Here is a 14,746-nt window from a genome sequence, read left to right on the forward strand (position 1 = left end):
GAAGATGCTTATGCGGTCTGCCCCGTGGGGAAACGGCGTGCGTGCGGGCTCAGTCGTGTCCGACTCTGAGCGACCCCGTGGACTGTAGCCCCGCCAGGCTCCGCTGTCCATGGGATTCTCCAGGCCAGCATACTGGAGCGGGCTGCCGTTCCCCTTCCCCAGGGGAATCTTCCCGACCGAAGGATCGAACCTGCCCCGACCGAGGGATCGAACCCGCCTCTTTCTTCTCCTGCACTGGCAGATTCTTTACCGCCTCACGGAATTCCTGGCAACACCTCACAGAAATGCCAGACTTGAGTGGTTAATCATGATGATATAGGGTGCGTCTCTCCGGAATCTGGACCGGAGGGGTCAATGGAATTCCAAACATCCCCCGAGGCACGTCTGGGGTTTTCAGGAAGGAACACACTCTTTCCTTTCTGGAACGCTGTTCCTTCCAAACGTCCTAAAGAGGATTTCTTTATCCAACATGCCCGCTACCCAGCTCGGGGCTTCCCCGCTGGGTCAGATGGCAAAGAATCTGCGTGCAATGCAGGAGACTTGGGTTCCATCCCTGGGTCGGGAAGACCCCCTGGAGGAGGCACGGCAACCCACTCCAGTGTTCTTGCCTGGGGAATCCCACGACAGAGGAGCCTGGTGGGCTACAGTCCATGAGGTTTCCAAGAGTTGAACACGACGGAGCGGCTAACATCACACCCAGCTCTGGGGATCACTCCACAGTGACAGGTGGGTAATGAATCATATATTCATGGCAGACAGGGACACTTCGCGACAAAACATCGCACCAGACGTGCCCTGCTGGTCCTCCCAGCTCCTGCCGTTTCCTCTTTTGAAAGCAAACCGAATGGTCATTCACAGCGTCATCACACACAGTGGGAAACTGTCAGAAGACACCACTCCAAGTATGTCCGTCCGCTGACCCCCCATGCATCAAATCCCGGGGGCTGAGCCCCCCGAGAGCAAGTGAACAGGGCGGGGAGCTGCAGGCACCTTCCCCACGCAAGCGGTACTCACCCCGAGAGCATCTCGAATATCAGGATGCCGAGCGCCCACCAGTCCACCGCTCGGCCGTGGCCCTTGCTCTGGATGACCTCGGGAGCCAGGTACTCGGGGGTCCCGCAGAGGGTCCACGTCCTGTGGGAAGAGAAGAGGGAGGGGGATGTCCACAGAACTCAGCTGTGATTGCATCTCAGGAGCGGGGAGGTTACATCACTGAATTGACCTACGCAGAGACTTAAGACCCCAGCCCCGGAGATAAACATGGCAACACTGTCCTCTGTGACTTCTTTCCTTCTATAAAACTTCTTTTCCAATTTAAGGGTTTTAACTTTTACTTCGTGTTGGCATACAGCCTATGAACAATACTGTGATGGTTTCAGGTGGGCAGTGAGGGAACTCAGCCACACATACACATGCATTCATTCTCCCCCAAACTCCCGTCCCATCCCGGCTGCCACGTGACATTGAGCAGAGTTCCCTGTGCTGTCCAGCAGGTCCTTGCTGGTTCTCCATGATAAACACAGCAGTGTGTCCATGTCCATCCCAGACTCCCTGACTGTCCCTTCCCCCATCCTTCCCCCGGGAACCATCAGGTTATTACAGAGTATTGAGCAGAGTTCCCTGTGCTGTCCAGCAGGTCCTTGCTGGTTCTCCATGATAAACACAGCCGTGTGTCCATGTCCATCCCAGACTCCCTGACTGTCCCTTCCCCCATCCTTCCCCCTGGGAACCATCAGGTTATTACAGAGTATTGAGCAGAGTTCCCTGTGCTGTCCAGCAGGTCCTTGCTGGTTCTCCATGTTAAACACAGCCGTGTGTCCATGCCCATCCCAGACTCCCTGACCATCCCTTCCCCCATCCTTCCCCCTGGAACCATAAGGTTATTACAGAGTATTGAGCAGACTTCCCCATGCTGTCCAGCAGGTCCTTGCTGGTTCTCCATGGTAAACACAGCCGTGTGTCCATGTCCATCCCAGACTCCCTGACTATCCCTTCCCCCATCCTTCCCCCTGGTGACCATCAGGTTATTACAGAGTATTGAGCAGAGTTCCCTGGGCTGTCCAGCAGGTCCTTGCTGGTTCTCCACGGTAAACACAGCAGTGTGTCCATGTCCATCCCAGACTCCCTGACTATCCCTTCCCCCATCCTTCCCCCTGGGAACCATAAGGTTATTACAGAGTATTGAGCAGAGTTCCCTGTGCTGTCCAGCAGGTCCTTGCTGGTTCTCCATGGTAAACACAGCAGTGTGTCCATGTCCATCCCAGACTCCCTGACTATCCCTTCCCCATCCTTCCCCCTGGTGACCATCAGGTTATTACAGAGTATTGAGCAGAGTTCCCTGCGCTGTCCAGCAGGTCCTTGCTGGTTCTCCATGTTAAACACAGCCGTGTGTCCATGTCCATCCCAGACTCCCTGACTGTCCCTTCCCCCATCCTTCCCCCTGATGACCATCAGGTTATTACAGAGTATTGAGCAGAGTTCCCTGTGCTGTCCAGCAGGTCCTTGCTGGTTCTCCATGTTAAACACAGCCGTGTGTCCATGTCCATCCCAGACTCCCTGACTATCCCTTCCCCCATCCTTCCCCCTGGGAACCATAAGGTTATCACAGAGCATTGAGCAGAGTTCCCCGTGCTGTCCAGCGGGTCCTTGTCTTTATCCTACCCCATATATAAAGACAGTAACCTTGTCTTCCCTGACTATCTCTTCCTTTTATGATCATGACGAAATGATGAACGTCACTCAGTCGTGTCCAACTCTCTGCGACCCCGTGGACTGCAGCCCACCAGGCGCCCCTGTCCCCGGAAATCTCCAGGTAGGAACACTGGAGTGGGTGGATGTTCCCTCCTCCAGGGGATCTTCCTGACCCAGGGATCAAACCCGGGTCTCCTGCGCTGGCAGGCACATTCTTCATGGTCTGAGCCACCGGGAAAGCCCTGCTTCCTTTTATAAACACTCATTAAGCAAAACAGACTCGAAGTCACAGTCCTGTTATCACGGCCATGTGTTGTTCTTGGTGATCCCCTTCGCTGCTCGGAAGCAAAACCCTCACAGTCCTAATTCCCCATAAAACGATGTGAAAAAAGATTCAAGCCACCGACTCATGAAGCCTGCTGTGCCTGGAAGTGACTGTCAGGAACCCGTATGTCTGCTTTATAAATAAACGAGCTGGCTCTCTTCTCCGAGAGGAAAGGCAAAACATCAGTGAAGTATCTTTTTTGCCCTCTCTGCAAAAGGTCTAAAGTGTGTGCTGACCTTTTGTGGGTTCACTGTCCCGTCAGTATCGGCAGCGGCTTTTAAAAATCCTCAGGTTAAGGGGCTCTGGGATGTTTGCGGTAGAAACGGGGCTGAGAACTTTAGAAAGGATTTTCTCCCCTAGATGAGCTGAGACCTGCAGAAAAGTTAGCTTTTGGCTCCACCTAGAGGACAGCAGGGAAAAGACCCTGATGCCGGGAAAGACTGAAGGCAGGAGGAGAAGGGGCGACAGGGGATGGGATGGTTGGATGGCATCACCGACTCCATGGACATGAGTTTGAGCAAACTCCGGGAGTTGGTGATGGACAGAGAGGCCTGGCGTGCTGCAGTCCGTGGGGTCACAAAGAGTCGGACAGGACTCAGCGGCTGAACAACAACACAGCACGTCGGGCTGAAAGCCGGAGATCCAACCAGCAAAGACAAACCCAGCAGAGAAACGGTCTCTTAAATCTCCTGCACCAGCAGGCGTTTTTTTTAAGAAGCACTAGCACCAGCTCGCTGCTTTGGCTCTCGAAGTTCTTTAGTTCTGCTGCCCGATCCCGTTTGTGCTATATTTCCAGCCTGCGGGCACGTCCAAGGTTGCCTGACCACAGCTGCAAGTCTGGGGCTCAGCTGTGAGGTCCAGACCAGCTGGAGGCGGTAGCAGGTAACTATACCCGCGTCTCCGCTTGCAGGCAGAAAGCTGAGTCCCTGTCTGGCGGCAACCTCAGGTCAGGGGCCCACACGTCGAAGGCTGTGTGACTTAGCAGTTTCCCAAGTAGACTCAGGTAGCCTGACACCTTTTCTTTCTCTCTTCTAGTTCTAACAGTTTATTGCTACCAACCCATCTCCCTCCAACCTCAGGCACACACATGCTCACTCATGTAACCCCATGGACTGCCGCCCGCCAGGCTTCCCCGTCCATGGACTTTTCCAGGCAAGAATACTGGAGTGGGTTACCATTTCCTTCTCCATATCTGTTAGAAGCAAAACCTTTTTCCAAATAGGCTGCACGCTTCCTGGGAGCTAGAGAGGCATAGATTTTCTTGAGAGAGCTCCAGAATGCAGCAGAATTTCTTAAAACTTTACATCTCGAAGCAGTATTCCAGTTCCGTGAAACGCTACAACAGAATTTCCACAAGGCCCAGAAATGTCAGTCCTCAGTTAACATCCCCAAGGAAAACAGAAAGCTGGGAGTTGAAAAGACTTGTGTACACCCACGTTCGTAGCCGTTACTGAAAAGCAGGAAGAGTTGTCTTCTTAAGAGAATTCTCTATACTTAAAAACTTCCCCCAATCCTCTTGGGCACAGAGGCATACACCGATAGAAACAAGCTTCTGACTGCGGGAAATATGGAAAGCCAACGACAGAAACAGCTTCCGATGCTGGTGGAAAAGTGCTGGTCCAGGCTGTGAATTATCGAAGCTCTGGTGTTCTCTTTTTCACTCACTCAGCTCGTGGAGAGAAGGCAAGGTGATACCCACGGGTGTTACTTTTCTCAGTGTTAGCATTTCCACCACGACAGGGGGCTTCCCGGGAGGCTCAAACCGTAAAGAATTTGCCTGCAATGCGGGAGACCCGGGTTTGATCCCTGGGTGGGGAAGATCCCCTGGAAAAGGGAATGGCAACCCACTCCAGTACTCTTGCCTGGAGAATCCCATGGACGGAGGAGCCTGGCGGGGCTACAGTCCATGGGGAAGGAAATGACAACCCACTCCAGTACTCTTGCCTGGAGAACCCCATGGACGGAGGAGCCTGGTGGGCTACAGTCCGCGGGGTCTCAAAGAGTCGGACACGACTAAGCGACTAACACATTCACGGGGTAGGAGGCTGTTATCCAAGGAGAGGGAGGCTGCCCTGGAAAACAGACGTCCAGCTGGTGCTACGTTCACATTCCCAAGTGCCCACCATGGCAGCCATAATGGGATGAGCTGTGTTCAACCCCAAAGTCCTAACGAAAGCCTGGTACCCGTGAATGTGATCTTGCTTGGAACAGGGTCATGCAAGATGTAATCACGAGAAGATTGGGACTAAGCCCGTGACTCGTGTCCCTGTTAGAAGAGGGAGGGGGACAGAGATTTCTCTTTGCCACGGGAGGACACGGTGAGGATGAGCCAGGAAGAGACTGGCATCAGAACTCAGGTCAGCCAGCAGGCTGATCGTGGACTTCCAGAACTGGGGGCGGTAATAAATGTCTCACGGGGTCACACGTCCTGCAGTTTTAAGACCGCACTGCCATGACGTCACCTGACCTTAATTTCCCTGGCAACAAGACTATCTCCAGATAAAGCCACAGTGGGGGGTTGGGGGTAGAGCTTTAAGACAGGGATTCTGGAGGAACATAAAAGCAGTCCACAGCAAAGGAGAGTGACCACGATGGTGGTCATGATGATGGGGGTGACGATACTGATGGTGGTGATGTTGATGGCGATGGTGGTGGTGACAATAATGACGGTGGTGACCTTGATGGTGGTGATATTGATATGATGATGGTGGTGATGATAACGATGGTGATGATGGTGGTGATATTGACATGATGGTGGTGATGTTGATGGTGACGACGGTGGTGACCTTGATGGTGATGATGGTGGTCATATTGACATGACGGTGGTGATGTTGATGGTGATGATGGTGGTGATATTGATGTGATGATGGTGGTGATGTTGATGGTGATAATGATATGATGGTGGTGATACTGACATGATGGTGGTGATGTTGACGGTGATGATGGTGGTGATATTGACATGATGGTGGTGATGTTGATGGTGACGACGGTGGTGACCTTGATGGTGATGATGGTGGTCATATTGACATGACGGTGGTGATGTTGATGGTGATGATGGTGGTGATACTGATGTGATGATGGTGGTGATGATAACGATGGTGGTGATGATGGTGATATTGACATGATGGTGGTGATGTTGACGGTGATGATGGTGGTGATATTGATGTGATAATGGTGGTGATGTTGATGGTGATAATGATATGATGGTGGTGATACTGACATGATGGTGGTGACGTTGACGGTGATGATGGTGGCGATATTGACATGATGGTGGTGATGTTGATACGATGGTGGTTTTGTTGATGGTGATAATATGATGGTGCTGATATGAACATGATGGTGGTGATGTTGACGGAGATGATGGTGGTGATATTGACATGATGGTGGTGATGTTGATGGATAATGATATGATGGTGGTGATATTGACATGATGGTGATGTTGATGGTGATGATGCTGGTGATATTGACATGATGGTGATGCTGATGGTGATGATGGTGGTGATATTGACATGATGGTGGTGATGTTGATGGTGATGATATGATGATGGTGGTGATACTGATGGTGACATTGATGATGATGGTGCTGACATTGACATGATGGTGGTGATACTGACGGTGATGATGGTGGTGATATTGACATGATGATGGTGATACTGATATGACGATGGTGATGTTGACGGAGATGATGGTGGTGATACTGACATGATGGTGATGTTGATGGTGATAATGATATGGTGTGATACTGACATGATGGTGGTGATGGTGATAATTATATGATGATGGTGGCAATATTGACATGATGGTGGTGAGGTTGATGGTGATGATGATATGATGGTGTGATACTGACATGATGGTGGTGATGTTGATGGTGATGATATGATGGTGTGATACTGACATGATGGTGGTGATGGTGATAATGATATGATGATGGTGGCGATATTGACATGATGGTGGTGATGTTGATGGTGATAATGATATGATGGTGGTGATGTTGACGGAGATGATGGTGGTGATATTGATGTGATGATGGTGGTGATGTTGATGGTGATAATGATATGATGGTGATATTGACATGATGGTGGTGATGTTGACGGAGATGATGGTGGTGATACTGACATGATGGTGGTGATGTTGATGGTGATACTGATATGATGGTGGTGATATTGACATGATGGTGATGTTGATGGTGATGATGGTGGTGATACTGACATGATGGTGGTGACGATAATGATGGTGATGTTGATGGTGATATTGACATGATGGTGGTGATGTTGACGGTGATGATGGTGGTGATATTGATAATGGTACTGATGCTGATGATGCTGGGAGCAGTGATGAAAGTGACGGTGACAATTATGGAGATGACGTTGGTGCCCTGAGGGCGGACGTGATAAACTCAGAAGCACTGACTTTCTACTCAACATTCACTACCTGATTGGAACTGTTTTTAGGAAAGACTTTGCAATGAGCATATCCATCCATCCTTACCTGTCACCCTACACGGTAGGAACAACTCTCATTTCACAAATGAGATAAGCAACGCAAGCGAACACAGGGGTGACCACAACCTAACCTACACCACACTCAATCCGACCTGCTGGAAATGGGCAAAATCACAAGTCCAAGGCAGACAAGTGGTCCCCGTAGGTGCACTTCATGCCTCACTGCCCCTCTGAGGTGCTTCCATTAACAGAGGCTCGTGGTAACAGAAATAAACTTAGCCAGAAACTCATAAAGCACTATCGCTTGGCAACTGTGGGGATGTGGGCAGACCGTCTCACCTCTCAGAACCACAGATTTCTCAGCTGGGAACCGGTGATGGTCGGGCAAAGTTATCACCCAGCGCATCTGTGAAGCATTTTACGGACAGTTTGTTGGCATCAGGCTTCCAAACAAACAAAATTACTTTGGAGAAAAAAAAAAACAGGACGTTCGTGTGGATGTTTGGTAGACACCAAGACAATACTACAGAGTATTGTCCTTCAATTAAAAATACATAAATTTAAAAGAACAAAATTCTGTAAAGCAATTGTCCTTCAATTAAAAAATACATTGTGGAGAAGGAAATGGCCTCCCACTCCAGTAATCCTGCCTGGAAAAGCCCACGGACAAAGGAGCCTGGCGGGCTGCAGTCCATGGGGTTACCTGACTAACCGTGCATGCATGAGGGTTCAGGGAGATGGGTTGGTAGCAATAAACTGGTAGAAACAAAAATAAATAAGTAAAAATTTTAAAAGTAAAGTTAATTAATTGATTTAAAAGAAAAAAAACTGGCCTTCCCTGGAAGTTCAGAGACTGGGAATCCACCACTGGAGCTGGTCACAGGTAATCATCACCCCTGTTTGCTTGCTTTGTCCCCTGGGTCCCATCTCTGCTCCAGGAAGATCACACATCACTCAGGGCAGTGAAAAGCCCGCGTGCCATCGTGAGCCATCCCGCTCTAGAGCCCGTCCTCCACTACGGGAGAAGCCACTGCAAGAGGAGCCCACGGATCACAACCAGAGAGAGGTCCTGCTCGCCACAACTAGAGAAAGACCTGTGTAATCTGCTCAGTCGCGTCCGACTCTTTGCGACCCCATGGACTGCAGCCCGCCAGGCTCCTTCTGCCCATGGGATTCTCCAGGCAAGGACACTGGAGTGGGTTGCCATGCCCTTCTCCAGGAGATCTTCCTGATCCAGAGATGGAACCCAGGTCTCCCGCATTACAGGTGTATTCTTTACCAGCTGAGCCACCAGGGAAACCTAAGAATACTGGAGTGGGTGGCATTTCCCTTCTCCAGTGGATCTTCCCGATCCAGGAATTGAACTGGGGTCTCCTGCATTGCAGGTGGATTCTTTACCAGCTGAGCCACCTAAGTACAGCAATGAAGACCCAGTACAGCCAAAAAGAATAATTTTTTTTTTAAAAAGGGTGGACTTTATACCCAACACTGCCAATAGGTGGCATCACCACTATCATAGAATAAAACCAGTGTTTAAAGCTACCTGCACGCTTCTACATAAACTGAAAGTGAAAATCACTCCGTTCTGTCCAACTTTGCGACCCCGTGGACTATACAGTCCATGGGATTCTCCAGGCCAGAATACTGGAGTGGGTAGCCTTTCCCTTCTCCAGCAGATCTTCCCAACCCAGGGATTGAACTCGGATCTCCCGCACTGCAGGTGGATTCTTTCCCAGCTGAGACACAAACCACTCCATTTTATTCTTAGCCATGTTAAGTGATGAAATTCTATAGGGGAAGATGACATTGACTTTTAACTGCATCAGAAAAATTAACCCCAGGATGGCCCCTGTCTCAAAACCATCAGACATGAGTTATTTAATGTAAATCAGTTCAGTTCAGTCGCTCAGTCGTGTCCAACTCTTTGCAACCCCATGGACTGCAGCACGCCAGGCTTCCCTGTCCATCACCAACTCCTAAGCTTGCTCAAACTCATGTCTTTGAGTCGGAGATCCCATCCAACCATCTCATCCTCTGTCGTCCGATTCTCCTCCTGCCCTCAATCTCTCCCAGCATCAGCCTCTTCTCCAATGAGTCAGCTCTTCACATCAGGTGGCCAAAGTACTGGAGTTTCAGCTTCAGCATCAGTCCTTCCAATGAATATCCAGGACTCATCTCCAATGACTATTCAGGATTAATTTCCTCTAGGACTGATTTCGTTTAATGTAAAACTGCTCCCCAATTGTTTGCCATAAAATGTTTCTGCCACGTGAGGAACAGTTCTCACGTGAACCAACCCCAACTCGTCAGAGGAATGGACACCATCGGTGTTTGTTCCAGATCTAGCTTCTGATAAAGGAGTCACCAGCTGCACTTTCACTGTACACAGTGAAATTCTAACCCGGTTTTAATTTGAATATAAATGTAACAACCCACACTCAATGCATGGACTGAAAAACAGACGTGAATCTGCTTTCTTTCCAACCGTTTCAAACGTCACGGGCAATAAACACACATCTAGAGTTTCTGATGGGAAATTTCAGTGCCCTCCTTAAACATACACCAAAGGAGAAAACGTGTTTGGACCTTCAAAGCCTGAGTACCAACGATTCATGGAGGACTTCCCTGGGGGTTGAGTGGTTCAGACCCCACGCTTCCAAAGCAGGGGGCACGCAGGTTCCATCCTTGATCGGAGAACTAAGATCCCACATGTCGTGTGGTGTGGACAAAAAATATTCACGGAGAGTCTGTCGACGCGGATGTGGACAATATGCTGAAATGGTCCCATCTGGGACATCCTGAATTAAACCAACTTGTGAATGAAATCATGTACGCCTGGTTTGACTTTTTGAAACACAGCTCCTTAAAAATGTGGAATGACACAGGAGGTCTGTGTTGAACTTGCTTTGAACAGCAAAGCTCTCGATAGCAACCTCAGGACGTTAAATTAGTAAAATCGTGCAGAGGAAGGGAACACACATCTTTGTCCTCGGAAATACAGTACTGCATGCTCCTCTGCATGCTAAGCTGTGTCCGACTCTGTGACCCCCAAGGACTGTCAGAAGGACTCGGTCCTGGGGCTATCTGTAAGATTGGGGGACCCTCCAGACACTGGGTCTGTCTGTAAGATTGTCCTGGGCTTGTGGGGGCAAAATAACACACCTCTACCTCTTAAAACTTCATCATCCTTATTACAGACAACAGCCAAAGCGTGGAAACTTCCACATTGTCCATCAGTAGAGGAAAGGATAAAGGAGATGTGGTACATATGCACGATGGGACATTACTCAGCCATGAAAAAGAATCAAAGAATGCCATCTGCAGCTATATGGATGGACATACAGATGGAAGTCTGTCAGATAAAGACAAATACTATACGATAACACTTATAAGGGTGAGTGTTAGTTGCTCAGTCATGGCCAACTCTCTGCCATGAATTGTGGCCCGCCAGGCTCCTCCGTCCATGGGATTCTCCAGACAAGAATACTGGAGTGGGTTGCCATGCCCTCCTCCAGGGGATCTTCCCCACCCAGGGATCACACCCAGGTCTCCCTCATTGCAGGCAGATTCTTTACCAGATGAGCCACAGGGGAAGCCCAAGAATACTGGAGTGGGTAGTCTTTCCCTTCTCCAGGGGATCCTCCTCACCCAGGGATCACACCCAGGTCTCCCGCATTGCAGGCAGATTCTTTACCAGCTGAGCCACAAGGGAAGCCCAAGAATACTGGAGTGGGTAGCCTTTCCCTTCTCCAGGGGATCCTCCTCACCCAGGGATCAAGCCCAGGTCTCCCGCATTGCAGGCAGATTCTTTACCAGCTGAGCCACAAGGGAAGCCCAAGAATACTGGAGTGGGTAGTCTTTCCCTTCTCCAGGGGATCCTCCTCACCCAGGGATCACACCCAGGTCTCCCGCATTGCAGGCAGATTCTTTACCAGCTGAGCCACAAGGGAAGCCCAAGAATACTGGAGTGGGTAGCCTTTCCCTTCTCCAGGGGATCTTCCCACCCCATGGATGGAACCCAGGTCTCCCGCATTGTAGGCAGATTCTTTACCAGCTGAGCTACAAGGGAAGCCCAAGAATACTGGAGTGGGTAGCCTTTCCCTTCTCCAGGGGGTCTTCCTGACCCAGGGATGGAACCCGGGTCTCCCGCATTGCAGGCAAATTCTTTACTCTCTGAGCCACCAGAGAAGCCGCCCATCACTTCTGCCGAGACGCGGAATCTCATCAGAAAGGAGCTCCCCGCAGACAGGACGGAGTGGAGGCTGCCCCAGGCAGAGGGCGGGGAGAGGGGGGGACTCGGGGGAGAGCAGCGGTCACTCACTTGTCCACCAGCTTCTTGGCGAACCCGAAGTCGGTGAGCTTGACGTGGCCGTCCCTGTCTAGCAGGATGTTCTCCGGCTTCAGGTCCCTGTAGACGATGTCCCGGGAGTGCAGGTACTCGATGGCGCAGACGATCTCGGCCGCGTAGAACAGCCCGGTGTTGCTGGTGAAGCGGCCGCGGTTCCGCAGGTAGCTGAAGAGCTCGCCGCCCGGCACGAACTCCATCAGCATGTAGAGGAAGCGGTCGTCATGGCCCGTCCAGAACCTGTACCGGGGGAGGCGCGGGGGTCACAGTGAGGCCGAGCGCCGCGCCCCGGCCGGCCGGCCGGACAGAGGCTGCGGTGGCGAGGGGACGGAGGCCGGCTGCGTGAACAGGTCACGTGAAGACAGAGCCACGGGGGCTGTCCCGCAGTCACGTGTGGATGTGAGAGCTGGACCACAGAAGGCTGAGCGTCTGAGAATGGATGCTCTCCAACTGTGGTGCTGGAGAACACTCCTGAGAGTTCCCTGGACTGCAAGGAGACCCAACCAGTCCGTCCTAAAGGACATCGGTCCTGAATATTCACTGGAAGGACGGATGCTGAAGCTGAAGCATCATCCAATACTTTGGCCACCTGATGCAAAGAGCTGACTCCTTGGAAAAGACCCTGATGCTGGGAAAGACTGAGGGCGGAAGGAGAAGGGGATGACAGAGGATGAGATGGTTGGATGGCATCACTGACTGGATGGACATGAGTTTGAGCAAGCTCCGGGAGTTGGTGAAGGAGAGGGAAGCCTGGGGTGCTGCAGACCATGGGGTCGCAAAGACTCAGACACAGCTAGCAACTGAACAACAACTTCCTTGGTTCTGCAACTCCTGTTTTCATTACATAGGAGGGTGATGGACTCTAAGCAGAGGTGACAGAGGTGTTGGAGAAAGAGAGAGAAGAACAGAACAGCCTGGTAGATTCAGCAGCCGGCGCAAGGCCCTCAGTCATGGGAAAGTGGGTGCTGCAGTCCCTGGGTTCACAAACTACTGGACAACACATATAGTCACAGACATGTATTCGCGTCTGTGTATACACGTCATGAAAAGTGACGTCGCTCAGATGTGTCCAACTCTTTGCAACCTCATGGACTGTAGCCTGCCAGGCTCCTCCGTCCACGGGGCTTTCCAGGCGAGAATACTGAAGTGGGTTGCCATTCCCTTCTCCATACACTGGAATAAATGCAATTGTATAAGATACGGCCCTGGGAAAGGTACCCATAAGAAAGAGATGATCCTACTAAGTGAAGCCAGACAGAATCACAGAAATACTGTATGATATTACTTATACGTGGAATCTAAAAAAGAATGACAAAGCCCCCAAACAAAACTTTTAGACGCACTGGGAAACCTAAAACCTCTTTTGTGAGTTGTTTTACGGCACTAATCTGCTTTACTGACGGGCTCTGCTGCTGAATTCGCTGTATCTCTGAGGTCTGCCTATAGTAAACTGTGATCAATATATAGATGAAGCACTGGAGATCGCTTGCAATGACCCAAAACATAACTGGAAGGAAAATCACAAGTAATCTAGTGCAGTGGTCAGGAAAGTATATGTGCTAAGTTGCTCAGTCAAGTCTGACTCTTTGAGACCCCATGGACTGTACCCCGCAAGGCTCCTCTGTCCATGGCAGGAATACTGGAGTGGGTTGCCATGCCCTCCTCCAGGGGATCTTCCTGACCCAGGGATCAAACCCAGGTCTCCTGGACTGCAAGCAGATTTTTTATCGTGTGAGCAACAGGGAAGTATGTTTATGCAATAAAAAAAAAAAGATGAGGGAATTCGCTGGTGGTCTAGCGGTTAGGATTCTGTGCTTTCTTTCACTGTTGAGGACGTGGGTTTAAAGCCTGGTGTGAGAACTAAGATCCCACAAGCTGCATAAGGTGGGCAAGTTAAAAATAAAGAAGAAAGATGGGCTGCAGAGAGGAAAAACTTTTCTATGTCCAAGGAAAGCCTTTCAAAAAGGAAAAACAACATACTGTTCTGATGTTCAAATGAATGTCTATTTCACTCACCACCGTGGTTATCCGTTAGAGGAAAGTATGGGTCCTGCATACAAGCTTTCTCTAAATGTGCATTTAAATGTGAAGACTGTGAGGCTAGGCTCAGACGCGGAGTCGCTCAGTCCTGCCTTACTCTTGGCAACCCTATGGGTTGCCCTCTAGGCTCCTCCGTCCACGGGACTTCCCAGGCAAGGAGACTGGAGTGGGTTGCCATTCCCTTCTGCAAGTGGATCTTCCCGACCCAGGGATTGAACCTGCGTCTCCTGCATCTGCAAGTGGCATTCTTTACCACCGGGTCACTTGGGAAGCCTGCTACGCTCAGATGGAGCTGTTACTGTAAACGCAAGATCACTTGCCTGATACCCAGTGAGACCAAACAATACTAGAATACTGGAGTCTGGAACACAGAAAAGTTTGTTACAGGGCTGTACAAGGAGAAGGGTGCTTTGTGCCTTAAGAAACCCAAAGTTACTGCAAGCTTTCAGCAAAGCCCTTTTGTATGGAAGGTAAAGGGTGGACATGGTTAGCTCTTGCCAACTTCTTGATGTCAGAATCTTTCTTCAGGCTTCCTAAGTGGCTCAGGGGTGAAGAATCTGCCTGCGATGCAGGAGACACAGGTTGATCCCTGGGTCACGGGGTCAGGAAGATCCCTTGAAGGAGGGCATGGCAACCCACTCCAGATTTTTGCCTGGAGAATCCCATGGACAGAGGAGCCTGGCGGGGCGACAGTCCACGGGGCGGCAAAGAGTCAGACACGACTGAGAACATTCACACGCACACACATCCTTCGCTCTTGAGGTCACGTCACGGTCAGCGGACAATGTTCCGGTAAATCTCTACCAGACACGTGTTATATTCTCTGCTCTGAAAAAAAAGGGCCAGGTCCCCAGGCAGATTTCACCCTCCAGGGCCCCAGGCCTGGCTCAGAAGGGCCAGACC

At 50.6% G+C, this 14,746-nt stretch overlaps 1 protein-coding gene across 1 annotated transcript in view; it reads right to left on the bottom strand.

The window, feature by feature from the left end:
* The window catches only part of PRKX (protein kinase cAMP-dependent X-linked catalytic subunit), a 62,946-nt gene that overhangs the window by 15,322 nt on the left and 32,878 nt on the right, over positions 1–14,746 (bottom strand). Inside the window, exons 3-4 of the mRNA XM_065914888.1 lie at positions 11,780–12,043; positions 1,015–1,134 (exon numbers count right to left, since the gene is read on the bottom strand). Coding sequence (XP_065770960.1) covers positions 1,015–1,134; positions 11,780–12,043 — 384 coding nt within the window. The remainder of the gene's footprint in view (positions 1–1,014; positions 1,135–11,779; positions 12,044–14,746) is intronic.

The sequence above is a fragment of the Muntiacus reevesi genome, chromosome X (assembly GCF_963930625.1).
Source record: "Muntiacus reevesi chromosome X, mMunRee1.1, whole genome shotgun sequence".
In the NCBI taxonomy this organism is placed as follows: domain Eukaryota; kingdom Metazoa; phylum Chordata; class Mammalia; order Artiodactyla; family Cervidae; genus Muntiacus; species Muntiacus reevesi.